Source organism: Schistocerca serialis, chromosome 3 (genome assembly GCF_023864345.2).
Source record: "Schistocerca serialis cubense isolate TAMUIC-IGC-003099 chromosome 3, iqSchSeri2.2, whole genome shotgun sequence".
Taxonomy (NCBI): Eukaryota; Metazoa; Arthropoda; class Insecta; order Orthoptera; family Acrididae; genus Schistocerca; species Schistocerca serialis.
In genome coordinates, this window is record NC_064640.1 from 338223691 (window position 1) to 338245073 (window position 21383).

General features: G+C 39.2%; 1 protein-coding gene across 2 annotated transcripts in view; it reads right to left on the bottom strand.

The window, feature by feature from the left end:
- Nucleotides 1-21383, bottom strand: part of LOC126470144 (ERI1 exoribonuclease 3-like) — a 112495-nt gene that overhangs the window by 57929 nt on the left and 33183 nt on the right. For both annotated transcript variants that reach the window (XM_050097759.1, XM_050097758.1), the window contains one exon: nt 13995-14129. In XM_050097759.1, the coding sequence (XP_049953716.1) occupies nt 13995-14129 (135 nt within the window). The remainder of the gene's footprint in view (nt 1-13994; nt 14130-21383) is intronic.

Here is a 21383-nt window from a genome sequence, read left to right on the forward strand (position 1 = left end):
ATTCCCTGCACCATACATCAATTCGCTGCAGATCCTGCTGCATTTCAGTACAATTTTCCATTGTTACAGCCTCTCGATACACCGCAGCATCATCTGCAAAAAGCCTCAGTGAACTTCCAATGTCATCCACAAGGTCATTTATGTATATTGTGAATAGCAACGGTCCTATGACACTCCCCTGCGGCACATCTGAAATCACTCTCACTTCGGAAGACTTCTTCGGAAGACTTCATGCATAATGTGGCAATTTTTCATGAATCTCAGTGTTTATGATGTCGATCTCCTGAATTACATGTCGTACATTGATGCATTCAGTGGAATCTGTGGATACTGTCTGTGAAAAGTGTTACAAACAGTTAGTAGTAAAGAAGTAATTAATTAAAATTCATGCTTCACATGGCAGTTTTACTGCACGAACAGTGACAATGTAGTATGCAATAAACTTTTTCCTTTTGTGGGGACTGTCAGTGAGAATACATTTTGTAAAGATTTGAAATTATGTTCAATGTTTGTTGCAAGCCACTATGTGCTCTCATTCTCAAATACTGGATGAACTAAGTTGGATAATCGTGTGTTATGGGCTACACTACTTTTCACCACCACCCCATACTCTTTGAGAGGTAGGAGGTTCTTATCCTCCCAATGATTTTTTACAGACAGTAGTGACATGTGTACCAACTTTGTTTGGTATCGGTTCAGTATTTTAGGAGATGTGGTACAAGGTTCTTATCCCCCCATGTGTACCAACTTTGTTTGGTATCGGTTCAGTAGTTTAGGAGATGTGGAACATACAATAAACATACTTCCATATTTATAATATGTATGGATATATATACATTTCTAAACCATATATATTAAAATATGTATCCTATGTCTGTCCAAATGTTTATTAGAATAATGTTTAAAAATTTGAAGTAAATCATTCAAGAACTTTTTGAGAGTTTTCCTAACAACATAAAACATTGATGTGTCTTTATAAAGTAGTATAGATTTTAAATATATATTTATGCACCACAAAAAATTAGTAGACTATGTCCCTCCAAAGGTTTATTAGAGAGTCATGTAAAAATCAGAAGTAAGTCAGGCACATACTTCTCAAGACTTTTGGTATGTCCCTGTTAAGCAGATTAGTCAAGCTGTGAATTTTCACTGCTTCTTTAATGACGCTGTCCGATTACGAAGACTTCGAGAAGAGAATTTTGATGTTTTTGTATTCCATATTTTGTCCTGTACTGAGACAATGCTAAGCCACTGCAGATTTCTCTGGATGGTGCATGTATGTTTCCTTGATTTGCAACACATCTGTCCTCCACAGTGTGACAAGTTTGTTAAAGGTATGATGACCCACAGCTACAGGGAATCTTGTAGACACCAGGCCTTCTTAAACCAAGATTATCTTTCACTGAGCTTGAAAGCAGACGAAAGATGCATTTAACTTTATGTTTCTCCAATAATCTTCTTGTTTGTGAAGAAATACCACCAATGTGTGTAAAAACAAGCATTCCTCTTTGTTTTTCACTTTCTTCCAGCTCCTCACTTTGTCTAGCACATGTTGTGTGTAAGGCATGGCAAATCTCCCATTCAGAATATCCAATCTCTACAAGGAAGGAAGGTACGGAGGTAGGGTAGCTCATCAGATAAGCTTTCTGAATCCAATATGGCTTGTGCTCTGTGGAGCAATATCCTACGCGTGCCATTTCATTGTGCTGGTTGGTGACAGCTGGAGGCCAGTAAATATAAGTCCGCATGCGTAAGTTTACAGTACACAGTGTGACCCAAGGTGCCATCCTATTTTCTCCACACCAACATGTCCAGGAGTGATAGTTCGCCATTTCTCTCCATCTCCATAGTAACCCTGATGTTAGAATGAAGACAATTTAGGTGTTGCAAAAATGAATTCAGCAATGCAGTGCCGTGGGGCCAGATGACAATCTCCATGAAATCTTCAGTAAAAAGATTGGCCACAGTGGGTGGAAAGGGCTTACCCAATGCGACACCGTCAGTGTGTTTAAAGTATTGGTCACTGAATGAAAAGTAAGTCTAAGTGAGCACGTGCTCAAACAAATCAACAAGCTCCCCTTCCAGCTTCTCACCAATGAGCAACAGTAATTCCTACAGTGGCACTCAAGTGAAAAGCAAGATCACAATGAAACTAATGAGAATATCTGATGGTACAAGTCACAAGTTCTTGAGCTGATGGACAAAATATTCTGAGTTGCGATGTTGTGCTCCCATTTTCTCACTAAAGGGCTCAATTGTGCTACGTTGGTACCCTACACTCTAACACTGCTAACTATTTGCTGAAGGAGCACAGTATCCTTATGAATCTTAGGCAATCCATATAGTCTAGAAGGAACTGGTGCCTGTGTATGAAGTTTCTTGGCCACAGCATCAAAGATTGTGCTGTTCTTGAGAAGCTCTAAAGTTCTCCGTCATAAATTGATCATGGTGGTCCTCATTTAGAAGGCGATACGCAGAGTCATTCAATAATGGCTTCATCTTATTTAAGTACATCTTTTTGGAGAGGATAACAGTTGTGTTGCCTTTATACACTGGTAAGATCACAATATTAGGTCCTCACACAGAGATTGTAGCACTGACCTCTCAGCAGCCGAGATATTATTCTTGGGTGCTGGTGCCCACGTTAGTGTGTGGCAAATCTGGAATCCTTGTTCAACAGAGCTAATAACATCCAGAAAGGGAGATGTCTTCAGGCTGTGGCAAAGTTCAGCTCCTTCTCCGAGACCAAAACTGCCATGTCAGAAAGATATCTGTCAGTAAGGTTGTACATGGTCCCTCTACAATGTTAGCCATCTAACTTTCCTTCTTACGCCCACCCAGGGCACCATACATTCTGGATATTATTAACTCTGTTGAACAGGCAATCCCGAAACTGTTCAATCAGATGGGAGACTTGCTGTGCTCTGACATGTGTGCAAGTGCACAAGAATATCTTGGCTGCAGAGAGGTCAGTGCTTCGATCTACACGAGGATCCTAATAATGTAATCGTACCAGCAGATAAGGCAACACATCTGTTATCCCCTCCAAGCAGATGTACTTAAGCAAGATGAACCAGTCATTGGACAACTGTGCATACCACTTTCTAAAGAAGGATCCCATGAGACCAAATTGCAATGGAAAACTTCAGAGCTCCACAAGACCAGCACAATCTCTGATGTTGTGGCCAAGAAATTTCGTATACATGCACTGGTTCCTCCCAGACTATACAGATTGAATAAGAATCATAAGTATACTGTGCCTCTTTGTCCAATAGTTAGCAATAATGGGTCACCAACATACAACCTAGCTAAAGATGTAGCAGCACAACTGAGCCCTTCAGTGGAAAAATGAGAGCATGACGTTAAATGCATTTTTCATCCACCAACAAAACTCAGACCTCTTTTAGGCTCAGTGAAAGATGATCATGGTTTAAGAAGGCTTGGTGACTATAAGATTGCCTACAGCTGTGGGATGTCATACACTAGAGAAACTTGCCGCACTGTGGAGGACAGATGTGTCTACCATTGACATCGTACATCTGGACTAGCCAGAGAAATCTGTAGTGGCCGAGCATTGTCTCAGTACAGGACACAGTATGGAACATAAAAACACCAAAAGTCTCCCATTGACATCTTCGTACTTGGCACCGTTATTAAAGAAGCAGGCCATGATGGCCATGTTAAAATTGCAGTAACCACAAAGAACTGTTAGTCATACATGGGATGATGATGTGGTGGTGACACAGATATTCAGCTGACAGTGGGGAGGATGGGCACATGCTAGCATGGGCATATATTTTGGCACGCAGCTCCCGACAGAGAGAACTGGTGGGGAGGGGAGGGGTGGGGGGTGGGGGCTAATGGCAATGTACAGTATGACTGACAGCCTCTGTGTGTATTCATCATCCAAGAGGTGGCATAGCTGTCTCTCTCACTATCAATCAGCATATCTCTACTATTGGTCACCGAATTTGGCGCATTCACACCTGCACACTTTCTTCTGAGACTGTCATAAATAGGAGGCTTCGGTCACAGCCTCAGCAGTGTGTTCCCTGACGAAGTACTGTGGAAATTTTACAACATCTGATATCTCACCCGAGAATCAAATTTAAAATATAAGACACACCATCCACAAAACAGAACCATTAAATATCTCTTACATCAGGAACCTATACAATTAGATGTGACATAATGCACACTGGCCAAATAGGTAGGAAATTTGGATTAGATTAAAAGAACACATGAAATGAAATGAAAATAATCAAATTCCATTTTCAGTCATTTCAAAAATCAGTCAGATAAACTTATTGACAAACAAACTGAAACAAAAAACAGAAAATATCTCTACAATTTTGTCAGCATTCTGCTTAAGGCTAATAAATAAATAAATCCATTGGTAATTCCCATGCCAACAGACGTCTCACACAATTTCCACACTGACAGATAAAAATCAATCATGTTAACTATACACCAAGCGAAATTTAAATTTTTTAACTCCCCATTTCATAAAACCTTTTAAATATTTTATATTATTTTATTTGTTTCTCTTTTCAGTATCTCCTCTTGCAGATATCGCAACGGAGCCGGGGGTAAGCTGGCATGTTTATCGAAGCAGAATAGTGTAAACAACTGCCATGGGGGGAGGGGCACAAATTATGCATGGTATGGCTAGACCCGCTGATGGAAGTGCTTACCTGGTGGTGGCAATAAGCCAGGCGGGCAGTTCTATTGCTGAGTTCAGTCACCATGGACTCAGCTTGTTCTTTACGCCATGCATAGTTTCCAAGTGTTTAGTCATCAGCCAGCTGCGACAGCCGTGTGCTGTGTTTATCTCCACACTCATCTCTACACAGTTTCAGATTTTCTGCTTCCCCGTAGACTGACTTGCACAGCAAGTTTAATTTCCTCTTACAGTGTTCACTTTCCCAGTTGATGTCAAGCCACTGTCAGACCATTCAGTACCTTGTGCTGACAGTGTTGTTGACCAGCATTGCCACACCTGGGCAGATACTAAACTCTCTTTATCAGACATCTGCCCTTTTATTCTTTGGGCAACATTATATATGTGCACAGTTCCCACCTTAGACGCACAAAATAAATATCAAAACTCAAAATACCTACACCAGTTTGTAAACCAATACAAAGTGAGAAACATATTGTGAAGATAGTGCCAATTTTAACATTTGGCAAATTTGAAGATAATAATTTTTCTACTAATTTACCTGCACACCATTGTGTTCTTATTTCTTATTGGTGACAAAAGTATGCTTTTCTGTATAGACATTCACTAGACAATGGTTTCATAGGATGAAAATGGTAGCGAAAATAAATAAATAACAGCTAAAGCAAAGAAAAAATGATTCACTCATTCAACACATCTTTAGTACCGACATGAGTCACTACCTGCAGCAATTGGCTGCCTCCTGTGCTCTTCATACCTTCCAGTAAGATCCCTTTAACACCTGGGATGACTCCCTCCTCCCCGGTATGCACCCAGAGAGCACACTGGACTTGTTCCCCTCCTTGGGCCCCACTATGCCCATAACACTGGAGCTCCCAACTACCAGTAATCCCACCCTCTGGTGAATGTCCACATCTTACAGGTCAAGAGGCTTCATCTGAAACAGGACAAGTGACTGCATCTGGCTCAAGGTCTCTATCAGCCACAGACAGCACCTGAAGCCTTTTTATCAGACAAGGCCAGGGAGGCCTTACGATCAGTCCCCTGCCTGCCACACCTAGAAATTACACCTCACTCGACCACGTATGAGATGTCAACCTCAATGTGAGTGGTAACCAGGCCAGCCACAGTAGTGGGCTGGGGTGGCATGAGGGACATGCAGAACATTCCTTGGATCCCCACATCCAGCCCCCCACAAGTGAATCCCATTGCAACAGCCTCAAGCTGCGTAACCAAGCCAGCACCGTCTTGTATGGTGCAAAACCACACTACATAGAACACAAGAAATTTACAATTAACGTACAAAAGCACACAGGCAAATCTTAATGAGTAAGTTGCTCCTACTTAGAAGCTCAAAATAAACACACAAACAATGTACTGATCTGCTGCTGCTAGTGCAGACATCAGCACCTGGCTGAGCTCTACAACAGGCAATGGCTGTTCAAATCAAAACAAATGACAGAAGTAAGACAGAGGATTTAAATATCCAGCACACAGTTACTGAAATATGAGACTATGCCTTGTAAACACAGAAGCATACAAGAAATTTTTGATTTAACTACAAAAGCACACAAACAAATCTAAATGAGTAACTTGCTTCTATTTAGAAGCTCGGAAAATGAACACACAAATGATCTAACCATCTGTTACTGATGGCACAGAGGTTGCTGCCTGACTGGTTGTTAGAACACAAGATCAGGTGGATGAATATGGGGAAGCAAACTGATCATCTCCTAACAAAAGAAACCAGCTTGGCATTCACATGAAATAATTTAAGAAAATCCTAAAGCCAAGTGGCCCACTCTTCTCAAGTAAGAGTCTAGTATCACAATCGCTGTGCCCGTTCACTTCGTAGACTCCCAGAAGCAGTTTGGGAAGTGATAACTTTTGCATCTCTTCATGTTATTCACATATTCTAAAGACACAACATGTTTATGATAACAGAGATCTTTTTGGTAACATACGTTAATAAATCATCCTTGACGGAGTTGCCATGCCATATGACAGTTTTCCTTTCTGTCTTTAAGATGAAAGTCTATTTGCATGGTAAATGTGTGTGTGTCTTAACTGGGCAATATGACTTATATGTTGATTGGTTCTCTCTTATTTTATTGTGCAACCAGCTTAAAAAGGACTACTTAGATAAAGAGGATTATTTATGCATACCGAACTTTTGAAAAACTTTGATCCTTAAACTGGTTTAATACAGAAATGCAGTATTTGACTTTCAATTCATTCCTGTCTTTACAGGACAGTAACACATACTTTTAAATTTTTATAGTGCAGTTTCTACTGTTAATAAATAATGGATACTTGATGTACCTTAAAACTATAGGTTTTGCTTTTATCATTTGTTTTACACCAGATTTTTAAAAATCACCTTGCTAATGCAGTATATTTGATAATCTGGCATTTACAGATCCCAAGCACACCAGATTATCGAGGTCCTACTGTATTTTGTCTTTCATGATATCAGCCTTGACTGGGATGGTGATGCAGAAATATATTCTCATGACGATTAGAATTAATTCCAGTTGGCATCGCCACTGTGAATGTAATATTTCAGCAAGTCACACAACTGAGATGTTTCCAGACTTTGTGCTGGTTATTGGCTTGACACTCGAGTCCAGTATGGGGAGATGTACAATTTCAGCACATTTGATTGCAACCAAATTGTGGGTGTCTGACATGTGAGACACACTACCCCTGAGTTCATGTAGGCTTACTATGAATAGGGTGTACCACAAGTACATCGATTTGAAGAAAACCCAACACCACAGATTGTTACAGATGGGCCAAATAAATTAGTTGGGGCAACTATATCTACATTCTGTGTGTGTGTGTGTGTGTGTGTGTGTGTGTGTGTGTGTGTGTCTCTCTCTCTCTCTCTCTCTCTCTATATATATATATATATATATATATATATAAAACAAAGATGATGTGACTTACCATACGAAAGCGCTGGCAGGTCGATAGAAACACAAACAGACACATACATACACACAAAATTCAAGCTTTCGCAACAAACTGTTGCCTCATCAGGAAAGAGGGAAGGAGAGGGAAAGACGAAAGGAAGTGGGTTTTAAGGGAGAGGGTAAGGAGTCATTCCTTAAATATGTCTGCTTGTGTCTGTATATGTGTGGATGGATATGTGTGTATGTGCGAGTGTATATCCGTCCTTTTTTTCCCCCTAAGGTAAGTCTTTCCGCTCCCGGGATTGGAATGACTCCTTACCCTCTCCCTTAAAACCCACTTCCTTTCGTCTTTCCCTCTCCTTCCCCCTTTCCTGATGAGGCAACAGTTTGTTGCAAAAGCTTGAATTTTGTGTGTATGTATGTGTCTGCAGTTGGTTTCGCATTCATAAATCACATTTAAATGTGAGAAGTCACATTATGCCTCACACAAGGCGACCATCATGGTGATCACTGCCGCAACTCCCCTTGACGCAGCAGCAGACAGAGGTGTATTGCCAGTGGTTTGGCCAGTGATCACGATGATGTTCAGTTTGTGAGGTGCTCAACTGCACGATCATCAGTGCCCGTACAAAGTCCCATTTTTTTCACAGTACAAGCTAGCCACTGTCACGAATGATGAGGATGATGATGAAATGACGAGGACAACACAGACAACCAGTCCCCGCTCAGAGAAAATCCCCAAACTGGCCGGGAATCATTCCCAGGACCTCGTAATTCAGAGGCAGCAACGCTAGGGTTCGGCCAGTGATAACACGGTTCTGCACATAGCTTCAAAATGGAGGTATTCACATGTGAACATTCCTAGGAGAAAGGACATTGCCAAATGCAACAGTGTTGCAATTTTAATGACCAGCAGTGTACATTCTGGTTTGCATGGCCAGTAATTTGCACAGTAGGTGTCATCTTTCTGAAGTGTTAAAACAAGTGGCTGTGACCTATTTTCAAGGTCTCTGTGAGACTGCAGTTCATGTTCCTGATGCTGTCCGGGTATGCTGATATGGCGGGGCGGGTGGGTGTTTAAACTGTTACCTGGCCATAGTGTCCTCTAGAGATTACTCACCCACTGAAAACATGTGGTCATGGGTTTCTAAGACATGCACACCATCACTCTCCAGCCATTATGACTGACGATTTCTACCCAGAGTTTAAGCAGCCTGAAATGCTGTACCTCTATGTCATCCACACTCAGATCAATTTGATGTCCAGCTGAGTTACAATTATTGTTGCTGCAAGAGGTGATAGCTTTATGTACTGTATCAGTTCAACCCTAGATGACTGGGAAACTGTGGCATGGTCAGATGAGTCCCGATTCCATTTGGTATGAGCTGATGGTAGAGTTTGAGGGTGACAGAGACCCCTTTAAGCTATGGACCCAAGTTGTCAACAAGGCACTGTGCAAGCTGGTGGTGTCTCTATAATGGTGTGGGCTGTGTTTACATGGAATGGACTGGGTCATCTTGTCGAACAGAAGTGATCACTGACTGGAAATGGCTATATTCGGCTATCTGGACATCATTTGCAGTCATTAATGGACTTAATGTTCCCAAACAAGGGTTGAATTTTTATGGATGTCAAAATGCCATGTCATTGGCCCACAATTGTTTGCAATTGGTTTGAAGAACATTACGGACAGTTCGAGTCAGTGATTTGGCCACTCAGATTGCCCAGCAGATATCCCTTCGAACATTTATGGGACATAATCAAGAAGTCAGTTTGTGCACAAAATCCTGCACTGGCAACACTTCTGCAATTATGGATGCCTTTACAGGCAGCATCGCTCAATATTTGTACAGGTGACTTCAACAATTTTTTGAGTTCATGCCAGGTCAAGTTGCTGCATTACGCTAGACAAAAGGTCTGATACGACCTTAGGAGGTATGACATGACTTTTCTCACCTCATTGTATATGCATAATAAGTCAATTTTTGTTGTATGGTATTGCAGTTTTTACGGGCAGCATTGTACATCAACACCAAAGACATATGTTTGCTTGCGTGGCTAAGGAACTATTTAATTACACAAAAAATAAGAAATCGGCCACTTTCATATAACTTAATTTATGCCAAGAAGTGCTTTGGGGTTTTCGCTCATCTTTTGTTGGTTATCTCATCTTATGTCTTCATCATTATTGATTTTATGTTGACTGCATTTTGAATGCTGCAGCTGCCTGTGCACAGTAATTCACACACACAAACTTACTTTTAGATTCACTCGTACACTGATATAGCACAGCATTTGCTATGTGCCCAACTAATGTGTTCATTTACATTTAAAAATACATCTGAAGCAAAGTTATAGTTTTGGGGTATATTTGGAATTACTATAATTATTTTTTTTTTAAATGGCAGTTGCATTTGCACAACATTGCCAACCTCCAAACCTGATGTAAGCTTATGTACAAAGGAGGAAATGAATGGTGTCCTATTCCTCACTTAACATACTAAGAAGGTGTGCTGAAAAGTAATGCTTCAAAATTTTTTATTCTGTTCTCAATATCGGTTGAGGTATTACATATCATGCATATTACTCATTCAACTTTGCCACTTCACTGAGGGAAGTTGCAACCCTCTACCACTAGAGGCTCCGAAGGAAGGAACAGTGGGTTTAACGACCCATCAGCCGTGCCCTGTCAAAGGAAACATCAAGGCGTTTTTCTGGAGCGATTTAGGGAAATCATGGAAAACCTACATCTGGATGGCTGGGCCTAGGTTTGAACCATCGTCCTCCCAAGTGCGAGTCCAGTGTGTTAAACACTGTACCACCTCGTTTGGTAGAGGGTTCAGAATTGTAGTGTGCAACATGGCAATGTGTAACTTAATTATGTCAGTGCTCTGCGAGACCCTCAGAAACTGAATGCATGAATTCTAAGAGTTAGTCCATATGTGGAGCACCCAATCCTTCAGCATGATAATGCCAGACCACACATGAGTGCTGCAACATTTGCAACAGTCTGACGGCTTGGGTTTGCTGTCATCAGTCATCATCCATATAGGCCTGACTTGGCTCCATCTGATTTTCATCTGTCTCCAACATTAAGATTGTTAAAGAACATCTTCAAAGACTTCATTTTAATAGTGATGAAGCAGAGCAAGCAGAGATGAGGTTGTTGCAGCGTCAACAAAGTCAGACATTCTATAATGACAACATCGACAAACTGTTTTTAATAGTCAGGGCACACAAATGTAAGTCTGCAGTTGTAATGTACAATAGTCAATGTTTCAGTACAACCATATAATTTTTCAATAGCAACAATATAATGGAAATTCTGTCAGATTCCACTTCTAAATTGTAGAAAAACCTTTTGTAAATTCACAATCAGCAAGAAACTAAATGAGATTCTCAATAACATGCAAAAATTTGAAGATACATACTTAGTAGAGAGTAGTTATAAACCAATTCATTGCATAAGGGGCACCCAGATTTCAAGCAGATGTGAAATGGTTCCAACTATATGGCCAAGGCCAAATGGCTGTCCCATCATTGTCAAACTAGACCTGCAGTTATATATACAACTACTTCTACTACAATATTTGCATAATTTTATATCTTTAATCTCTACACAAACATACCCTCCAAGGAAACAAAAGAAATAATTAAAAATAGCTTGTATGGGCACAAAAATCTAATTTTATAAGAAACATACGAGTTCACTGATTTGTTAACTCTAGGCTAGCCCCCCCTTTTTTTTCTTTTTTCTTTTTTCTTTTTTTTTTAAATAATAAAAAGTACCTTGAGAGATGGTTTAGCTATGGGCAGCTGCCTTGTCAGTTTACATGTTTATATTTTTATTACTGACTTAGAATATAAATTATTTAGAATGAACCATCAGCTAGTTATTAAAGTAATATGTTATAAAAGACATGTTGATGACATACTGATCTTATTCGATAGTACAACATTATAAATTGGAGACCATGCACATTAAATGAACGAAATGACTCAGAATATCATCTTAACCAATGAACAGAGAAAGGTTTAAATTTCTGATGTCTCTATCAATAAAACGTCAGGTCACACCGGTAAGTACAAAATTGTTTACTAAAAAGCAATGCTCTACAGAATGCATTAAATGCCAATGGAACCAGCTGATCAAACTTGACACCAATAAAGTATTTTACCTTTGCCTAATACTCTGCTTAAGATGGAAATCGTGTGACAAAAATAGCACAGAAGCTACGAACACTGAAACTGGCCAGCAGAGACAATAAAATGATCAATATGAAAATAATATCCATTTGTGCACATTCTCAATGACACTTTTAATGATCAAACTATTCTTTGCAATTTTCGTAAATTACTTCCACAATATACTAATCAAGTACAGTCCTACGAAAAACATAACAATAATAACGAATGACCAAAAGCACAATAATGTTCTGTTCTCCTTCCCAACATCCACCAATTTAGTAGTCATATTACTACTGTTTCATTCTTGTTAAATTACTTATTCTGTTACTGCCACCCAGTCGGTCAGTGCTTCTTTGTTAGATAATCATTTAAAGTCTATTTTTAAATACTGAAATTGCTAATACAGACATCTTACATCATTAATCCAGTATGCTGATGTTTATTTGTGCTTCACTGACCTAAATAAAAAAAAGAAAAATATCCACTTGTAAAACAATCTAGCAGTTGTCATTACAATACACACATGGCATGTTAAGCAAGGAACATGAGATCATTCATTATTTTCCTCATACAGAAACTTCTATCAGATTTGAAGATCAGTAATATTATTAAGTCTACAAACATGACTGATTTCAGAAGTAGTTTCCAAACATACACAAAAATTGTAACTTGATTTTAGGTGTATTTTCCATTGCTAACAAACATAAAGGAGAGTCACATGGCAAATGCTCTGCTATATCAGAATACCAGTGAATTTAAAAGTGTGTGTATGTAAAGCATGTACATGTGAAGCAAGGACTTCCAAGATAAAAATAAGTGGTCTTAACTTTAAATTAGACATAAATTTATAACTCAGGAAATGTGGTAGCTAAAGAAATTGTCGCATTGCACAAGGCAGCTGCAGTGTTCAAAATGTAGTTGACATAAACTTACTAATGATGGAGGCAAGTGTGTTGTGCCAACTGAATATGTGTGAAAACCCACAGCCAAAGAGTTCAATCACCAGTACAAAGGACATAATAAGAAATTAACCCTCTTGGTATATTAATGCACAACTGTTTTTGACCTTCAAATATGGTCTTGTGCTGGGGCAAGTTTCATAAAAATAATAATAATAAAAAAAAATCAACAGCAGTGAATGAGCAGGTTGCTATAAATGATTTTTGTGTTCTGCTGGAAAATGTGTTGAGTGGGCATGGCATAAAAGGAAAGAAACTGATGCTGGAAATTTGTGCACTAATCAGATGTTCAATTAGTGGTGACCACTTTTGAAGTAGCGCCCATCTGAGTCTACACACATCTGCAGAGTTCCATACACAGCTTCAAACATTTCTGTTTGTTTTCCTTGATCCTGAGGGCAAGCTCAACTAATTTCACCTTCTAGTACAGCACAAGAACACATCTGTAATTAACTGTTCATCTACAGCAACTATTCTCTTATATAACATTAATGGATAACATGACTGCTGTTCATTAATGGAATGACTGCTCTGCAAGAAAATATTTTAATGACTTCCATGCACACCCCAGTTGTGAAGCTGACTAAGTACATCGTACCTCCATGCAGTGCCATGTGCTTTTCCAATATCAAAGAACATCCTTCCTTACAAGGTGCTGTCCTCTTAACCCACCTACAGCAGGATCAGGTTAGCTAGGTCTGAACAATACTACTTGAAGCCATACTGGAAGCAACTAATTAGTTTTTTCCTTTGTAATACTCACACTGGACAGCAGTTAACCATATGCTCAAGGGTATTTCCTATGCAGTTTGTGATATCAACACTATCACAACAACTTGTGGAGATAATATTCTCCCACTGTTTTAGGAGGTGTATTATTTGAAGTTGACTGCAGAATGATTCTATTGCAGCCGATGTATATTTCACATAAGGGCCATGAAGATAAGATAAGAGAAATTGGGGCTCGTATCGAGGCATATAGACAGCTGATTTTCCCTCGCTTTATTGGCAAGTGGAACAGGGATGGAAATGGCTATAAGTTGTACAAAGTACCCTCCACCATGCACCATACAGAGACTTGGGAGTATATTACTAGATGTATATTATGGCTTTCATTAACGAATCTAGTTACATTACCACATGTAATCCCTTTCCAGGTATTTCCACCGGAAAGACCACAATAATATAAACATTTTAACAGTTATAATGGTACACAAAATTGTAGTACTAGAATTCTTTTTCATGAATTACCTGAATTATTCCAGTCCTGGCCACACAAAAATCTGACAGCAGAGGATTGCATATTGGCCTAATGTAATGGTGGAATTGTGACAGAACTTCAAATGTTTTGCCACTAACTTTCAAGCATGGAAACTCTATTATTTCCTGCAAGGTAAAATAATATTTATCAGTAATAAGCATATATAATCCTCACCAGTTATTGTAGAAACCTTAAAAGGTGAACTGAAATTGCAAAAATACACATAAAATGAACGATGTATCATTGCTCCACAGAAAATTGTACTTTTTATTAATAATAACAAAACATTATTGAATAACTGACAACACAGTACATCATCAATGTGCTGCACTGTAATAAGTTTTAAATCTTGATGTATTTCATATTCAAGGCAGAATAAGAACTCCGTTACAGTAGGTCTAATTGGCTATTATTAGCAAAGAAGAAAGGACTCATAAACTTTTTTCTCTGGCCTTTATCCTGTATCTTCAAGAGACTGGCATGTTAATTACTGGATTTGGCAAATGTTTATGGTAGAGCATGGCCACGTGCCCTTCCTGTCACTACACCTTCTCCCCTGGGACAGAATTTGTGTACCCCAACTGTCTCTATCCAGTGTTATCCTATGTGAAATTGTTCACGAATCTGGTAACTGAGGTAGAACATGTGTGCCAGCCCATTACTGTAGGAAACTGCTAAAAACAAGACACAGGCTGGCCAGCACACCAACCCTTGTTGTTAATGCGCCAGGCTGATTTGATCCAGAGCCAGCACATATGTTTGAATCCCGGAAGCGGCATGCTTATATGCACAGCTGTCCTAGTGGGTCTAAGGAAAGATGTATTAGGAATTAATATTCCCTTAACAATAAGGTCACTAGAGACAGAGCACAAGCCTTCATCTGACAAGGGTGAAGAAGGAAATGAGCCATGGCTATTTCAAAGGAATGATCTTTATATTTGCCTTAACCCTATGGTGCACATTTTCACAGTAGTGGACAACTGTTAACAGTTGCTCTTTGGTGTTTTCAATCAGTCCTGAGATGGCAAATACACACAGGGAACAACACCAGTAGGGAGTGTCTACTGGAGTGGGCTGCGTGAATATGCAGCCTCAGGACTGACTGAAAATGCCAAATAAGTGACATTAACAGTTGTCCACTGCAGTGAACAAGTGCACCATAGGGTCTGAATGAGGGAAAAACAGACTTTTTTTAATATCAACATTTCACTGAGTTGTCATGTTTATGTTGTAGTAATGGCTAGAGAATCACTTATGACTGGTTGAATACTGACTACTTTCATGCTGTCTTCAAATGCAAGAACACTAGCCAATAATTTGTATTCATCTGGGTCCACTCAGTCGTATGTGTCATAAGGTGCTATCTAATAAAATTTCACATTTTTGCAAAATTGTGTTGAAATAGTTTAAAACTAATGTTAAATTATAAGTTATGGTTTGGTGTAACGATATCAATATCTCACTAAAGACATACAGCTGCAGGTGGTATCCCACCCAAAAGCAGCACATCACTAGCCACAGCAGGATACACCACACAGGTATTTATATGAAACAAGATTCCATTTAGTCACTGACCATAAATGGCTTCAAGCATTTTTTCAACCCAAAAGCTAATATTTCATGGAGAGAGAGAGAGAGAGAGAGAGAGAGAGAGAGAGAGAGAGAGAGAGAGCAGCCTCTATAATAATGAATCTATAAGAGCCTACGGGTAAGAATGCAGATACTGATAAATTTATCACAACTTGGGGGCATGATCTGGCATTTGATAAAGATGAAATAGTTTGTCTACATCTAGAGATAAGTTGCAGGAAACTATAAAACAGTGGTTTTCAAACTGTGGGTTGCAGCTCCCGAGAACATTGTGGCCTTACAGTACGGATGCTGCAGTCATTAAAAAAAATAATAATAATAATAATAATAAAAAATAAAAAAAAATTGATTTATATGCTTTCTGAATAAAGCAACAGCACATGTGATAGCAGTGATATCTAGTGGGTCAACAATTAAGTGTTGTTACTACTGCAGAATGGTACATGGCAGTCAAATTGTATTACATGACTCCAATTGCTTTCATTCAGTAACAGTCAGCTCTAAAGTTAGTTTTATTGAATGCAGATCATTTTTAATTGTTGTTTATCTTCTGTGATATGTGTTTCTCTGTCAGGATGGACAAACTTTTAAATGTAAGTACAAAATATGATGCCTCCCTGGATAGTCATGCATGTTTAAGTGCCGCTTCTGGGATGGGGAGGTGCGCTGACGCCAAGTCGAATCCGTCCTGTGGATTAATAATAATTGTTGGTGTGCTTGCTAGCCTGGATACGGTGTTTAGGCAGTTTCTCGCATCCCACTAGCTTAATATCAGACTCGTATCTAACTCCTGCTTCAGTTATGCAATTCGCAAATATCAAGAATTAACAGTACATGCAGGCAGCTGGGGTACATACATTTTGTCCCTGGGGTAATGGAGTGGTGACAGGCAGGGCATCTGGCCACCCCTTAAATTAACCATACTAAATCTGTTCCTAAGCATGCTAACCTTGTGCCAATATGGGACAAAGGCACCAGAAAAAGAAAGAAGCACAAAATGTGTTGCTTCAAATGTGTCTTGCCATTGTAAAGACATGAATAGACAAAAATGTAATGTGTATGAAGGCAGTTACTTGAATTTTGGTTTTTACATGTAGTACTGCTAGAAATGAAAAATAACTGTGGTGTTTCATTTGTTTCTAAGTTCCAGTACGCTTCCAGTGGAAATGCTGCAGCAGTGTCAGGCCTATCAAGATGACCTCTTCAGCTGAAGTGCTAGGTGTATCATCATAACTCCATACAATGGAGCAAAGCAACATCCTGCAAAAAAACTTCATTTTTAAATCCTCCTGTAACCTTGTCAGGAGATTGCAGCAGTAAGCTCCTCACTGTGCTGGTCCTAGAAAACCATCAGCATCACATTGCCCCATAGTGGTTGGGTCTTCGCTGTTTTTGGTGGTGGTGAATTCATATCGTGTGTGAGAACCTCTATCATGTACAAAACATCCTGAAAGGTGTAGAAAACAAATCCATTCACTTTTTCCACAACTGCCTCAAATTTGATATATCGGTCTTTGAGCACTTTGGTCTCCATTTCTCTTGTGATTCCTGGTTCTTCACAGAGAGATGATCTGCCACTTCGTTCACCACTGCCTTTTTAACAGTCATACCCAAAAATTATTGGGCACGGTGATGCTGATGGTGATGGTTTTCTATAAGTGCCACAAGTCAGGTACTAATAGATTATGCTCTCGAGGAGCATACTACCACAGTCTCCTGAAAAGGTTGCTGGAGGCTGTCAACAGGCAGTGTTGAAGGGAGTTGTATAGAGAAGTGTTTCTGGTCCACAACAATGCCAAAAATCACTATCCATAGGGCACCACTATTAAACAGCTTCTTTGGGCTATCAAATTTTGCCTCACTTACACATTCTCCTGATGTGGCACCCTATGACTTCTTCCTCTTCCCTTAGATGAGGAAAGCATTACATAACAGGCATCTGTAGAACATCAATGAGGTGTTCTCAAAGTGTAATTATTTCTAGATAGTCAAAATTCAGACTGGACTTCACCAACCATGGTCGTTGCCAAGTCATCCAGTGTTAGGAAAAATATGTTACACTGAAGGGCGAATAGACAGGATTGACACCATTACCATGTTTTGTGGTTACAGTTTAATTTTGCTAGGTGACTGAATGTGTCTGATGATGTTAATATCAGTTGGTTGAAAAACTCAAAAGTAATAGTGATTTCACTATTGAGTTGGATGAATCTACTGACAATCACAATGATGCACATCTAATTTGTTGTGTGTTGTTTATATGTGGCAACAAAATTTCATGAAGATCTCTTTTCTGCACAAAAATAACTTGGAACAAAAGCAAAAGACCTCTTTGGAATACTACGTTCTTTTACAGAAGAAAATATTAACTGGGTAAATTGTGTAGGCATATTTACATATGCAGGTTGCAATAAGGCTGGCTGTTATGCTGGACTCTGATCCATGAAGATACTTCTCATGCTGTTTGGATACACTGATGCTGGCACTTCTCAGTGAATAAAACAAAGAGCATGAGCCCTGTCTTTCATGAGGTTGCTCAGTCAGTAATCAAAATTGTAAACTTAATTAAAAAGAGGCCACTTAAGTCAAGATGTTTTCAACGAATGTGCTTTGGTATGGAGACTGAGCACATTTCCCTAATTTATTACAGTAACTCTCACTGGATTTTCTGTGTGAATGTCCTGAAAAGGGTGTATGAACTCAGGAACGAACTTTACTCTTCACCTGTTCAAGAGAAACAAACGAATTCCGAGAAGTTTGTAGACAGTGACTTTGTTTTGATGCTGGTGTATCTTCGTGACATCTTTGAAAAACTCAGTTCATTGAATGCAGCCCTTCAAGATAATCTGACCAACATTCTGCAAATGTCAGATGAAATTTCATCCTTCAGAAATAGAAGAGAAAGTTGGATGATAAAGGTAAGCTGGCTGATTCGGGAAGGGGACCAAACAGCTAGGTTATCAGTCCCATCGAATTAGGAAAGGATGGAGAAGGAAGTCGGCCGTGCCTTTTCAAAGGAACCATCCCAGCATTTTCCTGAAGTGATTTAGGGAAATCACAGAAAACATAAATAAGGATGGCCGGATGCGGGTTTGAACTGTCATCCTCCCAAATGCGTGTCCAGTGTGCTAACCACTGCTCCACCTTGTTCGGTGGATGACAAAAATATACATTATGTTTTCCCTGCTCTTCACCCAGTTTTAAAAGACATTGTCTTTCAGTTGAGTGGAGAACTGAAGTATGTTTGTGGATCATTTATCTAAACTCAGTCACCACTTCATGAAGCATTTTCCAAATGAAGCACTTTGACCAACACCTGGATCAAATACCCTTTCAATACACAACTTCCATAAACACACACTACACAAGGAAAAAAAGCAGTTTATTGATCTTTCCTCAGATTCCAAATTGAAATTGAAGTTTGTTTTCTGACTACTGCTTGAATTTTGGAGCTTGGTTATGTGGGAGTATCCACAAGTAGGTAACAAGGCCGTAAGAGTTTTGATACCTTTTACAACATCCTACTAATCTGAAGTCGGTTTTTTGGCACTGGCAGTCACCAAGACAAAAAAAACTGGTCAAAAATGAATGTGGAGAAAGAGAAACAAGTCGGAATTTCCAATCTAGCACCAAAATTTGAACAAATGACAAAGAAGCAAGCTCATCCTTTCCATTGATTCAGTCGCAAGAACAAGATGCACCAATATTAAAATTTGGTTAACATGTGTTACTGCCAACAGCTAATAAAGAAATAACCCATCTTATTGATTTATTTTCAAAGTTTAAGTTTATTTATCCCACACTTTGAGTTGAATGTTATGTGCGAATGGAGCCGCAGATGTTTATGTTCAAGTCAAGGAAGTCGTGACCCCGAAAAGTTTGAAAAGCACGTCTCTAAACAATTTTTGGTAATGGCAAATATCGTAGCACAGGCAATGAGCACTGATGAAACCTTGCCCAAAGTAGTACAGGACAGCTTTACACTCATTTTTCTGTTGTGGTTTTACTCTGAATAATAAATCAGTATTGAGATTTTCACAAACTGATATTTTCGTCTTGTTGTAAGACAGGGAACATCACTGTGTTTCAACTTACATAAAATAAGAGTTAGTCACCATGAAAATATATTCAAACCAACTTCCCAATAATTTAGAATGTGTATAGGACAAAAACAAAATATTATAAATTGTACCACATTAGTCTCGTCATGTGGTGAAATACTAGAGATATCATCAGATGAACTAGCATACATAAATTTGTCTGAATACAAAGTACCCTCAGTTAAAATGTGATGTACTAACTCATACAGATGCTTTGTGAATTTGGGTGTTCTCACTGGAGCAAGAAGCTACGCATCAATGGACTGCATCCTATTTGTAGTCACGTTACATTTTTTCCTGCTTGAGAAGCTGTAAAAAGCATCATGGCCAAATAACTGCCTTTACCAGCTGCAGTTTACTGTGTATCATACCTTGCAGCCCATCTTCCTACTGACACTGGACTACGTACATCAACAGTAACAAAACTTAAAAGTAGCACAATTCATTTCCAAAACTGGTCCACTACACACACAATTAGCACTGTTATGGGATAAAATGAAATATACACTTACTGCTTTTTTGTATTTAGTACTGTTCAACCTGAACTCCAACCTGTTCCTCTCCCAGATCTCATGGTGGCAATCGAACTCCAGATTGAAGCTTGGCAAATGGTTAAACTCTGCATGGACGATTTTTCAAGGTATTATTTGGGAACACCTCTGCACTAGTATCGCAACTATCTCTTCCAGAAAGATATATGTGGTTTCCTATACTTGTGTTGAGCTAAAGAAATGATTCCAAAACACATGAGTTCACTGGGGCTTTAACTACACAATCCTAAAATGCTGAGAGGTTCTCTGTGGTTGATAAACATTTTCATAATAAACTGCAAGCCTGCAAGGGGTAGTCGTGAAGTTTTAATTATCACTTTTAAAAAAAAGTCCCTTGTAGGTATTTGTCTGCAGTAGTACCCAGTGATATCTCTGTATTACATTACCATAGCACGGTACTGGAGGAGTCAAAACAAAATGGTGTAGCCCAAGTGAATTGTCATGTGATAATTATCTGCATCTGAAGAAGATAACACTGCAACAATCTACTCTCGAGACAGTGGAAGTGTACAATAATGTGTCATCATATGACACAATGGTAAAGTGGTGCAGACGTGCGGTCAGACAAGTCTGGGTGACAAAGTGGTTGACTATCTATTTTTGAAGATCTAGGAATAACAAGAGAAACGGAGGTCCTAGTGCTCGATGACCAGTGTATTAGAATCAAGGTAATTGTGGAAAAGGTAAAAATTGGCCATGGATCAGTTTTCAACACCTTGCAGGATACTTTGAACATGACAGATGTTTTCACACATCAGGTTCTGAAATTGCTCACACACTCTAAACTCTAAAGGATCCATAAACAGAAGCAGCAGCAGAAAAGTTGCCAATCAAGATTATTTCTTTAGCTAAAAAGGAGCAAAGCAACACCCTGTAAAACACTACTCCCATAACCCAGTCAGAAAATGGTGGTTGTATGCTCCGTAAGAGTCTAATCTGTTAGCACCTCACTATGGTGCTCCTAAAAAACTATCAGTGTCACCTTGCCCTAGAACTGTTGGGTTTTCACCCTTAATGGCTGTGGTGAGTTCAACTTGTGTGTGGCAATTTCTGTCATGTTCAAAATGTCCTGCAAGATGTTGAAACCTGATCCATGACTGATTTTTCACTTTTTCCACTATTGCCTCTACTGTGATAT